Below are 20,118 nucleotides of genomic sequence, written 5' to 3' on the forward strand. Positions count from 1 at the left end.
ATTATTTTTGATATGAGTGGGCTTCCTGTACATAAGGTTCTACAACTTGCTTTTTCTCCCCTTAACAAAAGGTCTTGAACACAGTTTCCTATTGTAAACACAGTTCTACTTCCCTCTTCCTAATTGCTGCATAGTATTCCATGGCATGGATGTACCCTAGAGAAAAGGTGTTTCCAGTTTTCCGCTATTACAAACAATGCTGCCATTCACAACTTTTCCAAAAGCTCCGCAGATCTTCTTCCTACTGCAGAGTTGGAAAGTTTCTTCCGGAAGGACCCATGTGATGAATCCCGCGAAAGCACTAACCAACTGCCAATCCAACAGTAGCTGCTTATGCTTAGGCAACAATCTGTTATTATTCCGCCTACTCCCCCCCCCCCCCCCCCCACCTGGATTTTATTGTCTTGCGAGAAAAGCAGCTGCCTCAGGTCTTGGCTAGTGGGTTAAACAGACCCCAAACGTGGAACCTTCAGCCACAGAAAACGAGCCTATGTCTTAAAGGCATATTCGTTCCTCTGGGAGTTGTAGTTTTGCTGGGCAACGGAGCCACCTTCTCGCCTCACCTCCCATCTAGATCTGAAGACTCGCTTTAGGAAAGCGCTGCCCTAACCAGATTTGCGTACCTGTGCAACAAATAGTTCGGGGTTAATTTTTTGGGGAAGAACAAGCCAGCACCGGCGGAAGGACGAAACTACATTTCCCAGGGTGCGCCGCGAAGGAACGAGCAGCCACGCCTTAAAGAGCCCACTGCGTCCGACAGAGGCGGATACCTCGGCCCGCGCTGGTCCCGGCCTCGCACACCCCAGTGATCCCACAGTTTTTCGGCCCACGCTCTCGGATCGGTAGGACGGAGCTAGGCCAGTGGCCTCCCTGTTCCCGATAGGGAGGAGTTTCCGGGAACTCTGCCGGCGTCCCTGGGCGCCCACTGTCTATAGGGGGCATCTGCAGGTCCTCCTCCTCCTTGGCCTGGGTCTTTTCAGTGGGAGCTCCGGGACGTGGCAAGTGCTGGGGCACTTGGGGACACCTGGGACAGGGAGGGATACGGGCCCCAGAGGCCCCTCACCCCTGAGACAAGTGGGACTCTGGATGCCGGCGCTGCTGACTTTGCTTTGAGGCCGCGTCTCCTGCCTCAGTTTACCCGACCTGGGCTCGTCAGTATGCACAAATCTCAATTAGAGGACGTCTGTATAATTTGCAAAGTGGTTTTATTACCAGTCAACTTCTTTCTGCCTTTTTATTTTCTGGAAGGCAAATTAGATCCCTTCATAAGACCGTCCTCCACCCCCGACTCCCCTCCCCCCCCCCTTTAAAGTTTTAAAATGCAAAATCTCTGTTCCACCTTCTTCAAAAAGCATAACTGGAAGAGGTTATTCTGTCTCTTGCTCCCCTTCCTTATCCAATTTTGGGATGAGGAAAACTGGCTGAAGACATTAAACTTGGCCTCAATAGATGAAGTTTTATCAAAGTGGGCAGAATATTGGAATAGAGGTCTAAGTTTTCTGTAAATGTTAGGTATGGCAGAGGGCATAGACTCTAGACTCCAGGAGAGATGTCTTGTTTTCAACAGGGTGGTTAAGAACATGAACCTTGGTGTTGGACACCCCTGGCCTGCCTGTGCTATTGGTGTATGGCTTTGAGCAGGCTATTCTTGTCTTTCAGCTAGTTTCCTTATCTCTGTCACGGGTGTGGTAAGATGCAATTCAGAGGGCTATTGAGTGAGTCTCGTGAGCTGATTCTGCAATGCCTTTGGCCTTGGTCCCTAAAAAAAAAAGTTGATGTGTTATCATAAAATACTCTTTTGGCTGATCTGGCAAGGCATGCTCCTCCGCCTGGCTTGATTTCCCTAGGCCTTCCCTGGTCTTTACTTCTTCACGGGCATCTTTGACTAGAAGATTATTTCAGAGCCATCACTCCCACCTGCCACCAGCTTCAGGGTCAAGTTAAACTGCTGTTTCCTTTCCCTGCTGGAGAGAACTACCCCTTCAGCGTGCCACTTCGTTTACATTTTATTTAATACTGGTAACATTCCTAGGAGGTTGGTATCTTGGCTTACAAAGGTTAGGTAACCTGCTCAAATCACACAGGAAGAGACACAGCTGGGAACAGAGCCCTGAGGGCTGATTCCCAGTCCTAGAAGGTTCTTCTGCATAGTAGAGTGCAGTCCAGATAGGGCTACCCTCCTCCCTCTGGCCATGATCTGTCACCTGTCCGTGTCTCCCAGTCATTATGCTGAGACCAACACGGGGCTCAGACTTCCTGGGTCATTGGACTCTCCTTGGGGCATTTCTTCCTTGCTCTCTTTCAGCCCCTTTGCTTGGGACCAAATATCATTACCACCATCACCTGCATATAAATTGGAGCAACCCAGGTCCTAATCGTGGCTGCAGCATCCATTAGCCTCTGTAAAGTGGAAGTGATAATAATTATCCTGCGGGGATGTTGTGAGAATGAAAAGTCATCATGTCTTAACCGTGGACCAGAGTGAGGAGCTCAGTCCCAGTGCTTGTTATCATTAACATCCTCCTCATTCCATTATCACCTTGCATTTAGACTTTATCGTAATAGCTAATATACAATGAGCACTTTACTCATATTTACTCCTTTTGTTCTTTCCTTGTCCCTACAAAGTGGGTTCAGTGTAGTGTTTAAGAGAGTGGACTCTGGAGAAAGAATCAGGTTCAAATTTGGCTGTGCTACTTGCTAGCCGTGTGACCTTGGACAGGTTACTTCATCTCTCTTTGCCTCAGTTCCTTAATCTTTGAGGATAGAGTGTACTTGCCTGACATTAAGTTAGAAGTTCTTACGGTAATTTTTTTTTCCTTTGAGAGAGATGATATTATATTCCCCATGTTGGTTCAGGTCCTTGGAGAAGCAGAGACCGCAATGGGAATAGACTTGCAAGAGATTTATTGGGGAAGGGCACAAAGGGGAGGTAGCTAGAGGATGCAGGGAGAGCTGTTAGGCTGCTTTGTGTGAAGAAGCACCAGAAGGGAGGAAGGGAGGAAGGGAGGAAGGGAGGGAGGGAGGAAGGAAGGAAGGAAGGAAGGAAAGAAAGAAGGAAGGACGGACGGATGGACAGACAGAGGGAGGGGCAGGGTTGGAAGGATCTCTGATTGCCTTGCAGTGTCTCTCGGATTGATGGGGACTCCAGGAACTAGGGTTGCCTGTCAGAGGATCCTCATCTTGCAGGAATGAGTCTGTGTTCATGTCCCTGCTGCACGGAGTCACTGGTTGGGAGCAATTGGTAGGAAGTGTGGCTTCCATGTGAACAAGCTGGGGAGCATTTGTCAGTTCTCCTCTCTGCAGGAGGCCTGCGAGGATTAGGGGTGCCAAAGATCACACAGTGAGTGCCAAGCTGGAATCCCTCGAGGTTCCTTTATTGGAAAGGCCAGATGGACATCTTAGAGAATGCCTTTTCCTCAGGTGGCTGGCCAAGATCTCTACCTCAGATTTCCCTTCTGGATTCCCTCCCGGGCTTAGCAGGGAACAGAGAAATTTCTGTTAGCGGTGGAGGCTTTCCCTGAAAGCTGGTGGGACCGTGTCAAGTGGTGGTGTTTGTCAGCCCTAACCATAGGCTTGAGGGTCTGGCTTACGTAAGAGGGCGCTGTTGCTGTTGGCTCTTAGTTGGTGCTTGGGCTGACTAGTGGACACACACTCTGGGCACCCCATCATCCCCATTCCGAGCTTTGGAGGTTGGAGGCGGGAGGAGGGGATGGGCTGACTTGTGGGACAGCAGCCGGATCCCTGCCAGAGGTGGATGCCAAGGTACTTTTGAGCACTTGTCTACAGGTAGTCTTGGGTCCTCTGAAGTCAGATTAATTTCCCAACTGCTAGGAGAGGAATTTTGAGGAAGATAGTAGAGGGTGAAGCCATAACTTTGGCCCACCTTCCCCTCTCTTGCTCAGAGTGCCCTGGAGAAAGATGGCTGACCGGTGGGTTGTAGCCCCCTTCTGGCTCGGAGCTTCTGGGGAGGGGGTCTCCTCTGAGGTCCTTGTAGTGGGCACTGTAGGCACCCTGCCCTCTGCCCTTGAACAGGCTGGTGCACCCCTCCCACAGGTGCCCTCTTCTCCAGGGAATTGCCCTTGGCTTCAGGAGCCTGGGAGGCTAGAACCTCCCTCTCTCCCCTCCTCCTAGCTCACAGCCAATAATTGAATGTTGAGGGGCAGCCCTTTGCTTTAAGGTGGGACCCACTGTCAATCCCATCTTGCTTCCCTCACTTCCTCTCCTGAGGAAATCACATGCATCCACACTGACAAAGTCAAATGTAATATAACGTAGCAATCCCATTCCCGGGTGTACAGTGGCAGAGGTGAAGTCTTATGTTCACACTAAACCTGCATACAACTTTTTTTTTTTTTAAGAGAGAGCATGAGCGGGAGAGGGGCAGAGAGAGAGGGAGACAGGATCTGAAGTGGGCTCCACACTGTCAGCAGTGAGCCCGATGCGAGGCTCGACCTCACAAAACTGTGAGACCATGACCTGAGCCGAAGTCAGACGCTCAACCAACTGAGCCACCCAGGTGCCATACAAATGTTTATAGCGGCTTTGTTCATGATTCCTCAAAGCTGGGGATAGCCCCAAATGTCCTTGGATGGATGGAGAAACAGACCATGGAGGTCACTTCATGCAACGGACTGTTGTTTGGCAAATAAAGAGAAAGAAGTAGTGATATGCACAGTCAACTTAGATGAATCCTAAAGGCATTATGTTGAGTGAAAGAAGCCAATCTCAAAAGATTACATTCCAGCCATGGCTGTGAAGAACAGAGTGTGGTTGTCAATGGTGAGGGATGGAGGAGGGCATGACCAAGGGGATAGCATGCAGGAGGTTTTTCTGGGTGTGGAAAGTGGTGGTGGCCACAAGAATCTATACATGTGTTAAAAGTTCATTGAACTATCAATTTCAGGGTAAGATAAATTTTTTGAGATGTCCACACACACCTGTATCTCTGCCGCAGGGAACCCCCTCAAGTTTGGCCAGAATGACGCAGCCGAAGGGGGTTGATTGGACGGTCATCATCCTGACGTGCCAGTACAAGGATAATGTCCAGGTCTTCCAGAGAGGTAGGGACCCCCTCCTTCCCACTTTACCCCTGATGGAGAACCCCCACGATACCCCCACAGCCTCAGGAGCCAGGAAACCTGGGTTCAGGCCCAGATTCTGCTGCTTTTTAGCCATGAGACCTCAAGACACATCGTATCATTTCACTGAGACTCAAATTTTTTCATCTGTTAAATGGGATTGGTTGTACTTACCTCACAGAGTTGGGCGAAGATCTAAGGAGCTACTCCATGAAAAGCTACTGAGTGCTCACTCTGGCAGCACAGGTACTGAAAATAGAACCACACAGAGAAGGTTAGCATGACCGCTGCTCAAGGGTGCCATGCAAATTTGTGAAGATTCCATATTTTTTACGAATATCAAATCATTGTGTTGCACGGCTAAAACAAATGTAATGTTGTGTGTCAATTATACCTCAATTAAGAAGAAGCCCCTAGGTCAAAGAAAATAAAATAATGGCTATCAGTAGATTTGCTCTAGGTGCTTTGGACCAGGGTGGGGAGGCTGGGGGCCAGTCTCAGCTTGTGTTCTGACCACAGAGCTGGAGGTGCGGCAGAAGCGGGAGCAGATCCCGGCCGGGACACTGTTACTGGCTGTGGAGGACCCTGAGATGCGCGTGGGCAGTGGAGGAGCCACCCTCAATGCTCTGCTGGTGGCTGCGGAACACCTGAGTGCCCGGGCAGGCTTCACCGTGAGTGCTCATGAAGTGCCATCCTCTGGCACATGTCCCGGTCAGAACGGGGATGCGGGCTTCAAACAGATTGTTTCCGAGGTCACATGCTCCTGGGGCTCCATTGCCTGGCCAGTTCAGCATTTGGTATTAGTTTCTGTGCGTGTAGATTGGGTAGATTTATCAGGAGGGGGCAGAAGGCAGGGCCAGGCTTTTTAGTGGTTTTAGAACATCGGAGCCAGTATCTCAGAATTGGGCTTTCTGGCGTCTCTTGAAAACTTCCTGGCTCTCCTTTCCACATGGCATCTCTTTGCTGGAACTGGGATAAGGCTGCCTGCTTTGTGCAGGGCCCAGGGGTCAGTGTTCCCACCAGGTTCACCTTCCAGACACACACAGCCACTTCACTCAGTCACCTGGCCCTCATGGCACCCTGACGTAGGGAGTGAGGGTGGTCATAGGAATGGACATGCTCTGATGATGGAGGTGGCACCGGCAGGGGAGGCCACCACTGTGTGGTTGCCGTGGAGCTTGACTTACTGTGAGTCACCCAGCCAGCCCCACATCCTTGCTTGTAGCTTTTCCCAAAAAGCAAGGGCAGAGAAGTGGCCCAGGTAGAGAGCCACTAGGCTTCTTTATCCAGGAGGGGTCAGAGCTGCCCCTTGCTTGCCTATGGCCATTGGTCTTGACCTTGTCTTTTCTTCCTTTGGTACCTGAGGGGATTTGTGTTGGGGTCTCTCCCTGGACAAGAGGACAACATCCTTGGGTACCATCTGCCCAGGCTTCTGTCAACGGGGCTCTTCCACTTCTGACAGGTGGTGACATCTGATGTCCTGCACTCGGCCCGGATCCTTATCCTGCACATGGTTAGTAGAGGGCCTTGTAGTTCTTCAGGGGCCATGGAGAAGGCTGGAAGCATCAATCCTCGGGGTTAGAAAGTTGTTCTACCATTGTGTGTGTGCAAGGTGTTCCTTGTGCAGATACAGAAGAATCAGAATCAGAATTGATCCAAATGTCCAGAAATAGGGAACTGGCTGAATATAAGCAGTATATCCTTCTGGTGGAATGTTAGACAATGATTTAAAAGTCCAGCTGGGGCGTCTGGGTGGCTCAGTTGGTTAAGCGTCTGACTCATGATTTTGGCTCAGGTCGTGATCGTGAGGTTCATGGAATTGAGCCTTGTATTGGCTCTGCACTGACAACACAGAGCTTGCTTGGGATTCTCTCTTTCCCTCTCTCTGCCCTTCCCCCACTTGCGTGTGTGTGCGCGCATGCTCTGTCTCTCTCAAAATAAACTAAAAAAAAAAAAAATTCCAGCTAACTCTACACATTTACCTGGAAAGAGACTTACTAGCTCTGTGACCTTGGACAAATCACTTGACCCTTTCTTTCTAGGTCTTACCTTCCTCATCTGTAAAATGAAGATGGCAACAGTTTGTACTTTGTGTGGATGTGCTGAGATGATCCATGTAAATGCTGAAATGGGGCCTGGCCTGGCTCACTGTGATCATTCAATGGATGCATTTTCATTGTTAAGGGGAAAAGGCCAGCCACACAAGTTTATATAGAATGATCTCAATTTTTTTTTAATGTTTACTTATTTTTGAGAGAGAGACAAAGCATGAACAGGGGAGGGGCAGAGAGAGAGGGAGACACAGAATCTGAAGCAGGCCCCGGGCTCTGACCTGTCAGCACAGAGCCTGACATGGGGCCCGAGGCCACGAACCATGAGATCATGATCTGAGCTGAGGTCGGACACTCAACCAACTGAGCCACCCTGGCTCCCTGATCTCAATTTTATAATTGGAATTTTGTGTGTGTGTTTTTAAACTTTCTTCAGCCATTCTTTTCCTTTTCTTTTTTTTAAGATTTTTTTTTAAAGGCCTGAGGAGACTGGAAGTTTTATTTATTTTTTAAAGTTTACTTATTTATTTTGAGAGAGAGAAAAAAAGAGAGAGAATGAGTTGGGGAGGGACAGAGACAGAGGGAGAGAGAAAGTCCCAAGCAGGCTCCGTGCTGTCAGCACGGAACCTGATATGGGGCTTGAACTCACAAACAATGAGATCATGACCTGAGCCAAAATCAAGTGTCGGATGCTTAACTGACTGAGCCACCCAGGGGCCCCAAGATTTTTAAAAATAATCTCTACACCTAGCGTGAGTCTCTAACATACAGTCCTGAGATCAAGAGTTGCAGGCTCCACTGACTGAGCCAGCCAGAGACCCCTTTAATTGGAATTTTGATGAAGATGAATGTCAATCCACATGCAAGAAATAATACAGAGAGAGAAGCCTTTGTAAACTTTGCCCATATCCCCCCAGTGGTAACAAATTCAACAGCTATAGTGTAACCACAGTCGGATATTGACATTGATACAATTCCCAAACTTTCCCCCTAGTTTTACTTGTAGTGTGTGTGTGTGTGTGTGTGTGTGTGTGTGTGTGTATTAGTTACTGTTGTCTCTCCACCTTCTCATGATCTCATTTAAAAAAATTAAAGAAAAGTCTAAAAGGATGTACCTCAAAATGAGGGCAATGGCTGTCATCCCTGAGGAACTGTTTTCTGTGGGCACATCTGCATTTTCTAATTTTTCACCATAATCATATAATTGAAAACATTTTAAGAAAAAAATAAAACGAGAAAACGCTTTTTAAGTTACTGATTTATTAGGTAGACTCCATGCCCAACACTCGAACTCACGACTCAGAAATCAAGAGTTGCGTGCTCCACTGACTAAGCCAGCCAGGCACCCCGAGAAAACACATTTTTAAAAGTCTTCTAGGTTGATGGCTTCCTGCCTTTGCACAGCTGATAGGTTGTCCCCAGGCTCTCTGCCCCAAGGATTCTTTTCCTGTCCGTGCTCCCTCCCTAGGGCCGAGACTTCCCTTTTGACGACTGTGGCAGGGCCTTCACCTGCCTCCCTGTGGAGAACCCCCAGGCTCCTGTGGAGGCTGTGGTCTGCAACCTGGACTGCTTGCTGGACACCATGAGCCATCGGGTAAGGCTGGCCATAACCACAGGGCCTCATCCCAGAGACAGCCACACCCCTCCCACTGCACCAGCAGCTGTATATTCTGTGCTGGTGCGGACAGGAGACGCCAGGAAGAAAGGCTTTGGAGGTGCCCTGAGTTAGAGCTTCTGAAGGTTAGTCTTGGCCACATTGGTGGGGAGGTGTGGCCCTCAGAGGATGGGGGAGGGTTGGCATCAGCGCCATGGGTCAGGGGAGGCCCTGTTACCTCGGCAGACAGGGTGTTTCTGGACAGGATGGCTGCTGGAGTGCATAGAACAGGCCAAGACTGGGCTGTGTGGGAGCAGTGGAAGGGTTGGTCCAGGCCACCAGCTGCATTCTGTCTCTCTCCACAGCTGGGCCCAGGCTCCCCACCGGGTGTGTGGGTTTGCAGCACCGACATGCTCCTGTCTGTTCCTCCAAACCCAGGTGAGCCTGAGAAGCCTTGGGACTGCCTTCCCTGGCCACAGCCAGATACCTTTCTTCACTTGGTCTCTGGGCCTGGCCTGATGCCTTGTTCAGAAAGGAAACTGTAGGGTGTGGAGAATGAAGCCCAGACTGAGTTAGGGCTTCCCCTTCTGGGCCTCAGTCTTCTTGGCTGTAGGATGGAGACACCCAGCCCTGCCCCTTCTGCCCTGCAGGGCTCTGTGGAAGAATTTGGGGAGGGGAGGTATTGTCATTCTCCTAGAGGAATTGAATGTCCATTTGGCTTTGGAAACGATATTCCCTTTAGAGTTGTCTGGATGCCCCTGCCCTGTGCTCTTGCCTCCACCTGGTTGGAGACCCCTGTCTTGGGTTGAGGCCCCTGGGGGAACCTCCTAACTGCCCCATTCACAGGGATCAGCTGGGACAACTTCCGGGGAGCAAAAGTGATTGCCCTTCCAGGGAACCCGGCCTATGCCCGGAACCATGGCGTTTACCTCACTGACTCCCAGGTAGGGCCCCTGGGGCAGCTTTGTGGGCAGCTTGACCATCTGGGTTGGCCTCCTGGTCCTATGCTTGGGGAATCCTCTCATCCTGGACTTTCTAGCATGGTCTGGATTTGGAGGAGGTCCCCTCTGAACAGCCCTTGTGCTCACTTAGTCTTTTTGCCAAACATGAATTGCACACCGACCCTGTGCTAGGGTCTGTGCTCAAGGCTGTGAAAACATGCAAAGCCTGCCCTCTACCATCAGGGGTGGGAGTCTTCAGTGCTCGTGTCCTTGGGAGCACCCCGGTACCTGTCAGACTTCCGTCCTAGGTTTTCGTTTGGAGAACACCTTGCGGTGCCCTCCTTGCTGGTCCTTTCTTGCTCCTTTCCCTAACTCTGTTTTCTCCCCACATAGGGCTTCGTTTTGGACATTTACTACCAGGGCACCGAGGCAGAGATACAACGATGTGCCAGGCCGGATGGGCGGGTGCCACTGGTACAGCTGCCAGACCCACGCTAGGTTCTTTGGAGACCTTATGGGACGAGGAAGGGAGGGTTTGCCTATCTGCACTCCTTCTGGAAGATTCTGGGGCAGGCTAGAACCAGGATCCAAGTAAGGTCTAGAACTGGCATTCAGGGGAGCTGGTGGAGCCAGAATCTGAGACAGGTGTGGCAGAAAGGCTGGAACCAGCCTGTGAGTAATTTCAGGAACGCAGTTGGGAGGAAGTCTAGAATCTGATTTGGGGGATCCTTCTAGAATGAAAGGCAAGGATAGGAACATTGGGTAAGGGTCTGGGACTGGACCTTGAGGAAGATGGGGAACTATTTCTCATTCTCTGTCTCTAGTTCAGGGAGGCCTGACAATTGGGGTGGGGGTCCCAGAAGGTGGATGTTGAGGGGTCCCTTGGTGGGAGCCCACTCCCATTAAGCCTGGATCCTGGGTGCTGGAGTGGCCCAAAGACAAAAGACCCTGCCTGGTATGGCAGCCAGCCTTGCTTGGCCCATCTGCATGAGTCCTTCCCAATTCAGGGCCCAGGCTGGCCCCAGAGTCCCACAACCTGACTTGACCTCTCTAGGTCTCAGGGATCGCCTTCTTCTCTGTGGAGACTGCTGAGCACCTCCTGGCTACCCATGTGAGCCCGCCCTTGGATGCCTGCACCTACATGGGCTTAGACTCTGGAGCCCGGCCTGTCCAGGTGACTGGGGGTGTGGGCTGGGGACCCCTGGCCTTGGGTAGAAGCCCTGACACTGGCAGCCTGGTGGTCCCTTTCTTCTCTGGGTCAGTGTCTCTGGGAATGGGACTGCCCCAGCTCAATCTAGGAACCTTCTCAATAGATGTGCTTCCTACCCCTGCCCCAGCTATCTCTCTTTTTCGACATCCTGCTCTGCATGGCCCGGAACGTGAACAGGGAGGACTTCCTGGTGGGGCAGCCTCCAGAGATGGGCCAAGGTGACATGGACATCGGAACTTACCTGCAGGGTGCCCGGGCTGAACTGTGGAGGGAGCTTCGTGACCAGCCCCTCACCATGGGTGGGTACTACCTCTTGGCTCTCTGGGGAGACCACAGGAGTGAGGACCCCCCCAGGACGAGGCAGCTGCCTGCCTGGCCCCCAGGCTTCTGGACCATGCAGGCCTAGTGCATGCCAGACAATTACCCTCTCCGAATCCAGAGCCTGTAGCCCTCTTCCCTTCTTCCTTTGTCTTGTTCCTGGGCTCCAGTTCCAGTCTTTCTACTTTCTAGCTGTGTGACTTAGACAGGTTGCTGAGTCTCTCTGGATCTCAGCTTCCCCATCGGCACAATGGGCTCATTGCCATGCCTGCCTTCCCCTGGCCTGGTTAAGAGGTGTCTTCGGTGGGAGGCCTGGCCTGGCATCAGAGCTGCAGCAGGCATGGGGTTGGGGTCGGTACTTGTATCTTTACAGCTTATGTCCCTGATGGCAGCTACAGCTACATGACCAGCTCGGCCAGTGAGTTCTTACACAGCCTCACATTCCCAGGGGCTCCCAGGGCCCAGGTAGTGCACTCCCAGGTGGAGGTAAGACCTGCCTGGAGGGAGGGCCAGCAGAAGTGCCTGCTGGGTGCCTGTGGACAGGTGGGATGGGGGCTCCAGGAAAGGGAAGGAATAGCCCATCCTTGGAATAGAGTAGGTGTAGGTGTTATTATCCCCATTTCACACATGAGGCACTGGAGGCTCAGAGAGGTTAAGTAGCTTGCTTAAATCCACAGAGCCAGTAAGTGGTCATTTCAGGATTCTGCATGCAGGTCTGCCTGAGAAACTAGAGAAGACTCCCTTTATGCTTTTCTGTGGGGTCTGCTGGGGGATAAGCACATTTGAGGTGATGGGCCTGGGTCATTCCCATGGGCTGAGAAAAGTGGCAGGGAGAGCTCATAGGTGGCCCTCAGGGTGGCAGGGATAGGGGTAGCTGCACAGATGGGAGAGGATTCCTGGGAGAGCTGTCATTTGGTACCTCTGTTACTGAGTTCAGATTTGTACTGGAGGAGAACACAGGCAGAGCACGCTGCTGGGGGAGCCTCTGGAAGAGCGGCGTGAACAAGTGGGGATGGGAGTTGGCTTGAGGCTGGGGTCAGGGCAGAGGGATGTGCCTGGCTGTCAGGGCACAGGGAGCAGCAGGCATTCTGGCTGGGGCCTTGGCTGTGGGGGAGCCTGGGTCCTGGGCCCTCACAACATTCTGCTTGGTTTCCCAGGAGCCACAGCTCCTGGGTGCCAAGAGCTCCGTGGTCAGCTGCCTGCTGGAAGGCCCTGTCCAACTGGGTCCTGGGAGTGTCCTGCAGCACTGCCATCTTCAGGTGAGGCCAGGGGCAAGCAGGAGGGCAGCGCTCCAGGCGCCAGGGTCCTTTGTGTGTGTGTGTGTGTGTGTGTGTGTGTGTGTGTGTGTGTGTGTGTGTAGGTACTTAGGGCTGTGCTAGGATGCATACCTTTTCTCCTATCAGGGCCCTGTTCATATCGGCACTGGCTGCTTGGTGAGTGGCCTGGACACGGCCCAGTGCAAGGCACTGCACGGCTTGGAGCTGCATGACCTCATCCTGCAGGGACACCACGTGCGGCTGCACGGCGCCCCCAGCCGTGTCTTCACCCTCGTTGGCCGTCTGGACAGCTGGGAGGTTAGGTGTCCACCCTGCCTCCCCGAGGGTTCCAGCCCATCTCCTACAAGTCTCCCTGAACACTGGCCTGAGGGATAGGTGGTGAGGAGGGTGCAGCCAGTTGTCTCAACAGGCCTTCACCACCCTCCTTGTCTGCTCTATGTGGTGGGCTTGGTGGGGTGGCCCGTGTTATAGGCCAGACACTGAGGCACAGAGAGGGTGGTGACCCACCTTGGACCTCAGAGCTGGTTATGATGGATTGGGCCGAGTGCCAGGCACCTGGGCAGGAACATCGAGGCTCCAGGGGTTGACGCTGGTGTCTCAGAATTTCCTTGCATATGTGCTTGTCACTCTTGCTATCCCCTCTGGCCTCAGTGTACCTAACCCCTTTCCTGCCTCCTCCTCTTCCCCCAGAGACAGGGGACAGGAACATATCTTAACATGTCCTGGAGTGAATTCTTCCAGAAGACAGGCGTTCGGTAAGGTTAACGGCCCAGATGGGACTCTACAGGCCTAGGCAGCTAGGGCAGGGCATCTGCTTCTCTGAGGCTCACCCCTGCCCTTGCTCCTGCCCCAGAGCAATACCCGGCCCCCTAACCATCCCTGGGGTCCAAGGTAGTTTTGGGCAGCCTGATTTGTCCCACCATCTTTCTGAGCAACTACAGATTGCTGGCTATGCTCAGGGTTTGGGATTTTGTCCAGTGGCCTGGGAAAAGAGGCAAGGCAGCCGGGCCTCTCTCTCTGAGCTGCACACTTGTGCTGCCTCTGGAGGAGTCTGTCCTGTCACCATGAATGAGCCAGCCCCCAGCTGACAGTCAGTCAGGGCTTGGTGATCAGGCAGGAGCCCTTGCTTCCCCCCTGCTAATATGTCTTTCCCCCACATCAGAGACTGGGATCTGTGGGACCCAGACACGCCCCCTGCGGAACGTTGCCTTCTTAGTGCCCGCCTCTTTCCCGTGCTCCACCCCTTGAGGGCCCTGGGACCCCGGGACATGCTGTGGATGCTGGACCCCCAGGAGGATAGGGGCAAGGCCCTGCGGGCCTGGCGAGCCTGCTGGCGTCTGTCCTGGGAGCAGCTGCAGCCGTGCCTGGACCGGGCTGCCACACTGGCCTCCCGCCGGGACCTGTTCTTCCGCCAGGCCCTGCATAAGGCGAGGCGTGTGCTGGAGGCTCGGCAGGACCTCAGCCTGTGCCCACTGATCCGGGCCGCTGTCCGAGAGGGCTGTCCTGGGCCCCTGCTGGCCACGCTGGACCAGGGTGAGTGTGCTGGAAAGCCAGTCCCAGCGTCACCTGCCCTACCTGCCCTCCGGATCATCAACCTGAGGGTACTAGGGAGCTGTGAAACTTCAAAGTGGGGGAGAGACACAGTGGAGTGTACTTGTAAGTTTGGGGGGAAGTTTCCTCCCCATCAGTGGGGAGTTTGGTGAGAGGCTGAGGCTTGGGGCTGAGCCTCTGGGTCCTATGAGCATCAGCAAACCCAGCAAAGTTTGCACCAGGTTGGGATGTGGTTGGCTCTACCCAGAGGCCCAGGCACACTGGCTGGGGGCTCAGCCGTAGCCTGCTAGGCAACACCTCATTAGCCCCATTGAAGCTGCTTGATGGTGGGGCTGAGACCGAACCCGGGTGGTTTGACCCTGAAGCCTGAGCTCCTAACCACTGTGGACATTCTGGGTGAGGGGGTGAAGAGGGGGCTGGGGCTGATAGGTTGAGAAGAACCTTGCTTGGCGGAGGAGCAGGGAACATTCATAGGCAAGAATGTATCTTGGGTCCAGGTGAAGAGGTGTGAAGGACCTGGAGTGTTTGGGGGACTGCTGAGTAGTCTCTGGGGGCAGAGGGCCCTGGGGGCAGGCCCCCTCCCCTGCCACCCTGACTCCTGGCCGTTCAGTTGCAGCCGGTGCGGAAGACCCTGGGGTGGCGGCCCGGGCTCTCGCCTGTGTGGCGGATGTACTGGGCTGCATGGCAGAGGGCCAGGGAGGCTTACGGAGTGGTCCAGCCGCCAATCCCGAGTGGATGCAGCCCTTCTCATATCTGGAGTGTGGAGACCTGGCGGCCGGCGTGCAGGCACTTGCCCAGGAGCGGGACAAGTGGCTGAGCAGGTGGGTGCTCAAAACTTTTGGAGAAGTCCTTGGCCATCCTTGGAGGTGGAAACCCACGGAGAGGTAGGCCCCTCTTACCACGGTTACCTAGGGCAGTCAGGTCCCCAAACCCAGGCAGTCCACCCCCAGCTTGGGGTTCCACGCCACCGTATCTCCCATCCCTCTTGGCAGGCCAGCGTTGCTAGTGCGAGCTGCCCGCCACTACGAGGGAGCTGGGCAGATTCTGATCCGCCAGGCTGTGATGTCAGCCCAGCACTTTGTCTCCATGGAGCCAGTGGAGCCGCCAGCACCTGGGCGGTGGGTGGTGGCTGAGTGCCCTGCTCGCGTGGATTTCTCCGGTGAGCCCCTTGTGGCGTGGTGGGGTGAGGGTAGCCACCCCAGGGCTGGGCTGGCTGCCCTGTGACTAACTTGGTCTTGTCTAACTGCTGAAGGTGGCTGGAGTGACACGCCACCCCTTGCCTATGAGCTTGGTGGGGCAGTGCTGGGTCTGGCTGTGCGAGTGGATGGCCGCCGGCCCATTGGGGCCAGGGCACGCCGCATCCCAGAGCCTGAGCTGTGGCTGGCAGTGGGGCCTCAGCAGGACAAGATGACCATGAAGACAGTGTGCCGGAACCTAGATGACCTGCAGGATTACTGCCAGCCCCATGCCCCAGGTCAGGGCACCTGTGACATCTGCAGGTGGGAATGGCAAGCATGGCCAGCTGAGGGATGGGGGCAGAAACTTGGAGACACTGCAGGCCATGGAGGCCTGTCCTGAGGGTGAGCCAGTCTGGTGGAGGAGCCCTGAAGTCATCCTGCCCGGGTACATGCAGGCCCAAGGAGGTAGGGCTGGCACATTTGCCTGTGCCGGGGAGACCAGAGGCCCTTTTATGGCTTGGAGATAGGGCCTCCAATACTTCTGGGGTTTTGTCTCCCAGTGAGCCCCGTGCTGGGCTGGGCAATAGTGGACATAGTTTGGGGTATCTGCTTCTACCCTTGAAGATCAAATTCCTTGCTGGTCCTTCCACAGGGGCTCTGCTGAAGGCAACCTTCATCTGTGCGGGGATCGTGCATGTTGGCTCCAAGCTTTCCCTGAGAGAGCAGCTGCTGCACACCTTTGGGGGTGGCTTCGAGCTGCATACCTGGTCTGAGCTGCCCCATGGCTCTGGTCTCGGTGGGTGGGCCCTGTCTCCCTGCTGCCCACCAGTCGCATCCCTAACCTCCAGCCTCGCCTCCGGTCCCCTCCCTGGCCTCTGCCCAGCTGAGGAGTGAGCTGGGCAGAGCTGTTTCATGTCTGGCGCTTTCCTCTGCACCCTGCAGGCACTAGCAGCATCCTGGCAGGCGCAGCCCTGGCTGCCTTGCAGAGGGCCGCGGGCCGAGTAGTGGGCACAGAGGCCCTGATCCATGCAGTGCTGCACCTGGAACAGGTGCTCACCACAGGTATGGGACTGCCCTGGGGCAGGAGGGAAGTCATGGACATTTTCCCAAGGGCTTCCAGGGTCTCCCGGGACTTGCAGACAGCCACGTATACATATGCGTGGTCAAAGCTTCCTTGAAGTTGGTTAGAGCTTCCTTCTTACCACTCTGACCCTTTCTGGTGGTTTTCAACTTCAAATGTTTCTATCTCTAAGGACCTGATGCTTTAGGAGTACCTACTAAGTGCTAGATTCTGTGCTGCACCTTTCATGTGTTTTATTAGGTACCCGTTATACCAGGTGCTATCTCTCATGATTCTGTCCCCACCTAGGGCTGTCTCTCAGGGTGAGGCTGGGCAGAGGTGGATTTGGAATAGGGGACAGGACTTTTAGCTTGCCTTCTGGCAACTTGCCCTGCCCATGGGCTGTGGTCCTTTGTGCCCCCCCCCCCCCCACTACCATATGGCTGTGATCATAATAGAGTGCTACTAACGCCTTCCACCTCTGCACCACCGTGGCCCTTGGGAATCCATGCACAATGGAGAGCAGCTAGTTTGTCTGACCCCAGATCCTAGGGTGCTCTGGTCACCACAGGATGCAGGGCCTCATCCACAGGACGCTGGGAAGGAAGCTGCCGCAAGGACAGATAGATGCCTGATGATGGTATCTTCTCTGGTCACTTTGTAGCCCAGTCTCCTCCTTTTGTTGCCCTGATTCACATCACATAATGGGTAGTCATTAGCAAAAAGGGCAGCCTGTTAACTTTCCTTTTGAGGTGTAGCATTCAAATCCTTCATTTGGTCAATTGAAGGAGGCTCAGCCCCATTGTTGAGTTCCAGGGAGTCAGCTGATCAGAGTATCCACTCTGTGCTGGGCCTTGGGGATAAAATGAGCAAAAATAGGGTCTTTGCCCTCAGAAGGCATATGGTCTGTTGGAGACGGGCCTTACTCAATAACCACTCACATGAATGTATAATCACAAGCTGTGCCAAGTGCTCTGACGGAGAGGGGTGCAGGTAAGGAGTTCTTGACATTTGGGGCCTGATGCCTAAAGTTCCAGAGGCCTCCTGCCATTGGCAATTTGTACTTTAAATCTTGTAGGCCCCAGGTATGAAAGGCCTATCCCAGAATTATCTCAAGTTGTGACACTTTTGTATAGCTGCAAGAGGAAGAGATCCATACCTTTCATTCCTAAAGCAAGATGTGAACAAGCTCTTTCAATTTCAATAAGAGATGCTAAAAAGCTTTCCAACATCAGCACCCTTTATTAGAAAAGACAGGGTGCAGGGAACCGTTAAGCTTCAGGGGAAGTCCCATGTTATCTCTCCTTGAGGGGAGCAGTTTACTGTTAGGTCTTATCCTTTGATATGGCTTACCCCAATTCCAGTTACACAGTAGGTCTGCACCCAAACTCAGGCGTTGTGAGTTTCAAGCTTGGCTCCGTGACGCTTTCCACTTGCTGGGCTCGTCCTGTTCTGAAGGCTGGGGGCAGAAGCTGCACAGCTCACCTGGCTCAGCCTGGGTCGGGAGAAGCGGGCTTCCCATGCTGGTGCTTGTCAGGGGTGCAGGACTGGGAGCCTGGGCTGGGAGAGAGAAGTTGGGACAGATAGGCTCCAAAAGTGATGGGACCCTGGGCTTGCAGGAGGTGGCTGGCAGGACCAAGTGGGTGGCCTCGTGCCTGGCATCAAGGTGGGGCGCTCCCGGGCTCAGCTGCCACTGAAGGTGGAGGTGGAAGAGATCACTGTGCCTGAGGGCTTCCTCCGGAAGCTCAATGACCACCTGCTCCTGGTATACACTGGCAAGACACGCCTGGCCCGGAATCTGCTGCAGGTGAGCCCTGGCCTCAGGAGGAAGGTGGGAGGCAAATGGCTCAGCTGGGCTCAGATCCTCATTGCATTCCTCCTGCCCCATCTGCAGGATGTGCTGAGGAGCTGGTATGCCCGGCTGCCTGCCGTCGTGCAGAATGCCCACAGCCTGGTGCGGCACACCGAGGAGTGTGCAAAAGCCTTCCGCCAAGGTGAGGTGCTTCTTGCCTGGAGCTCAGGGCATCAGGAGTGAGTACCTTGTTGCCTGTGGGTCTGAGGCCAGGAGACTTTGCAGGCCTGGCCCGGGCCCCGTGTAGGAGGCCCCTGGGGACAGAAGCCTACTGTCTGCCCTCCACAGGGTCTCACACTTAGGTGGGTGGGAGTCCTTTCTCAGGATAACACTTGCATCATGAAGGAGGCCTCCAGCCCCACCTACCAGGAAGCAGACTGGGGCGGAGGCTCAGCCTCTTGAGTTCTGGGGAGTCAGCTGATCAGGGTTCCATGTCTGTGTCTACATGATTGAACACTGTACTGGGCACTATGCCAGCTGCTCTATGCACTTTAGTCTTCAACCCTTGAGGTGGGCTTTATCACTCCTATTTCCAGCCAGCACTGGACCTAGGTTTTTCACCAGGACACTGGTTAAGTAGTGCTTCTTGGCACATTATTCAGTCCAGAAATAGGTGTTGAGTATTCCAGCTCAGGCACACCACTCCCTTCTCTGCCCCCACCCAGGGAGCCTGCCTCTGCTGGGCCAGTGCCTGACCACTTACTGGGAGCAAAAGAAGCTCATGGCTCCAGGCTGTGAGCCCCTGGCTGTGCGGCGTATGATGGATGTCCTGGCCCCTCACGTGCATGGCCAGAGCCTGGCAGGGGCAGGTGGTGGAGGCTTTCTGTATCTGTTGACCAAGGAGCCGCAGCAAAAGGAGGCTCTGGAGGCTGTGCTGGCCAAGACTGAGGTACCTGGTGGTGCTGGGGGTGGTGATTGGTGGGGGACAAGAGCCCTCAGTGTGTCTCACCACTAAGCAGGGGCTACAGCTGCAAGTCTCCCTGATCACTTGCAGCACGAGACGTGGCCTGAGACTTGCCCAGAACCCTCTAAACACCTGTCCTTTGCTCCCAGGGCCTCGGGAACTACAGCGTCCACCTGGTAGAAGTGGACACTCAGGGCCTAAGCCTGCAGCTGCTGGGGAGTGAGACCTCAACCTGATGCCCCTTCCCAGGTTTGTCCTTCTGTAAGAGGAGAAAACCTGGAGCTGCAGCAGCCTCTCCCTTCTTTCCTCCATAGGAAGGTCAGCCTCTATGCCCACCCCTTTGTGAACCTTCTCCCAAAGGAAAACAGCCAACGTGAGCTTGGGCCCAGCCCTTTCTGGAGTTTGGTGAAACTGGTGGTGCCTGGGAATAGGACTGTACCTCCTGGTTGACTGTGGCCTAGGCTTGTCCTCTGGACATAGGAAAAGTCTCAAGCATAGTGTCCAATGTGGCCTTTAAAAATCCATAGCCAGCCTTGGCCTTCTCGCTCTCCATGAGGAGAAGGGAGGGAAAAGGAGGACATGGGAAAAGGAGGACAACCAGCTTTAGCACATGGCTGGGGTCCCCTGGTAAGGCCAATCCTGAAGAGGCTCTTTGAGGCATTTCCTGTGGCCTTCCTTGGAGGTCTGGCTTCTGCCTGAGAAGAGACTTCCTGTTCCACACTCACTCCCAGGCTGATTTGATGGGGGAGTGGGAACAGGAGTGGGGGTCTCTACTCTTGTTTGCGGTCATGAGCCAGTGCAAGTCACTGCTAATAGAGGCCTTAACTATTAACACTATGGACTATGCCACATGACCCAGTGTCTATGGACATTTGATTTCCAAAATTACAACCTTCTTGGAATAAATTCACTCTGTCCTTCAAGGTTGTCCTCCTAAAGCTTTTTTTTTGATCCTGTGAGGGGCAGTTCCCACTTGCCTTGGTACTGTGGGAACCCCCCTGGGACAATCCAGCTTCTGGTGCTGAGGGCCCAAGGAGGGGATGAGGGTCCAAGATTAGATGAGGTGCCTGCTTTCATGTGGGTACTGACTGGCTGTGCGCC

At 53.9% G+C, this 20,118-nt stretch overlaps 1 protein-coding gene and 1 non-coding gene across 3 annotated transcripts; both read left to right on the forward strand.

Annotated features, from left to right (window-relative positions):
- The first annotated feature begins 432 nt into the window (after positions 1–432).
- On the forward strand, positions 433–19,940 carry FCSK (fucose kinase). 2 transcript variants are annotated; one of them, XM_047835449.1, is made up of 24 exons: positions 434–842; positions 4,958–5,063; positions 5,601–5,752; positions 6,544–6,594; positions 8,601–8,726; positions 9,092–9,164; positions 9,573–9,670; positions 10,061–10,141; positions 10,722–10,841; positions 11,005–11,176; positions 11,569–11,681; positions 12,353–12,454; positions 12,599–12,769; positions 13,163–13,227; positions 13,635–14,005; positions 14,634–14,844; positions 15,016–15,182; positions 15,276–15,497; positions 15,854–15,997; positions 16,144–16,263; positions 17,881–18,068; positions 18,156–18,255; positions 18,779–19,002; positions 19,167–19,940. In XM_047835449.1, exons 2-24 carry the CDS (start codon positions 4,982–4,984, stop codon positions 19,251–19,253), a joined length of 3,240 nt encoding a protein of 1,079 aa, XP_047691405.1. In that variant the 5' UTR covers positions 434–842; positions 4,958–4,981; the 3' UTR covers positions 19,254–19,940. The 2 variants fall into 2 exon arrangements, with proteins under 2 accessions (XP_047691406.1, XP_047691405.1); XM_047835450.1 differs by lacking the exons at positions 15,854–15,997; positions 16,144–16,263 and having other exon boundaries at positions 433–842.
- LOC125153864 (U6 spliceosomal RNA) lies at positions 5,307–5,413 on the forward strand. The gene has a single exon (XR_007147606.1). It is a non-coding gene; the product is annotated as a U6 spliceosomal RNA (small nuclear RNA).
- Positions 19,941–20,118: the final 178 nt, after the last annotated feature.

The sequence above is a fragment of the Prionailurus viverrinus genome, chromosome E2, assembly GCF_022837055.1.
Source record: "Prionailurus viverrinus isolate Anna chromosome E2, UM_Priviv_1.0, whole genome shotgun sequence".
Lineage (NCBI taxonomy): Eukaryota > Metazoa > Chordata > Mammalia > Carnivora > Felidae > Prionailurus > Prionailurus viverrinus.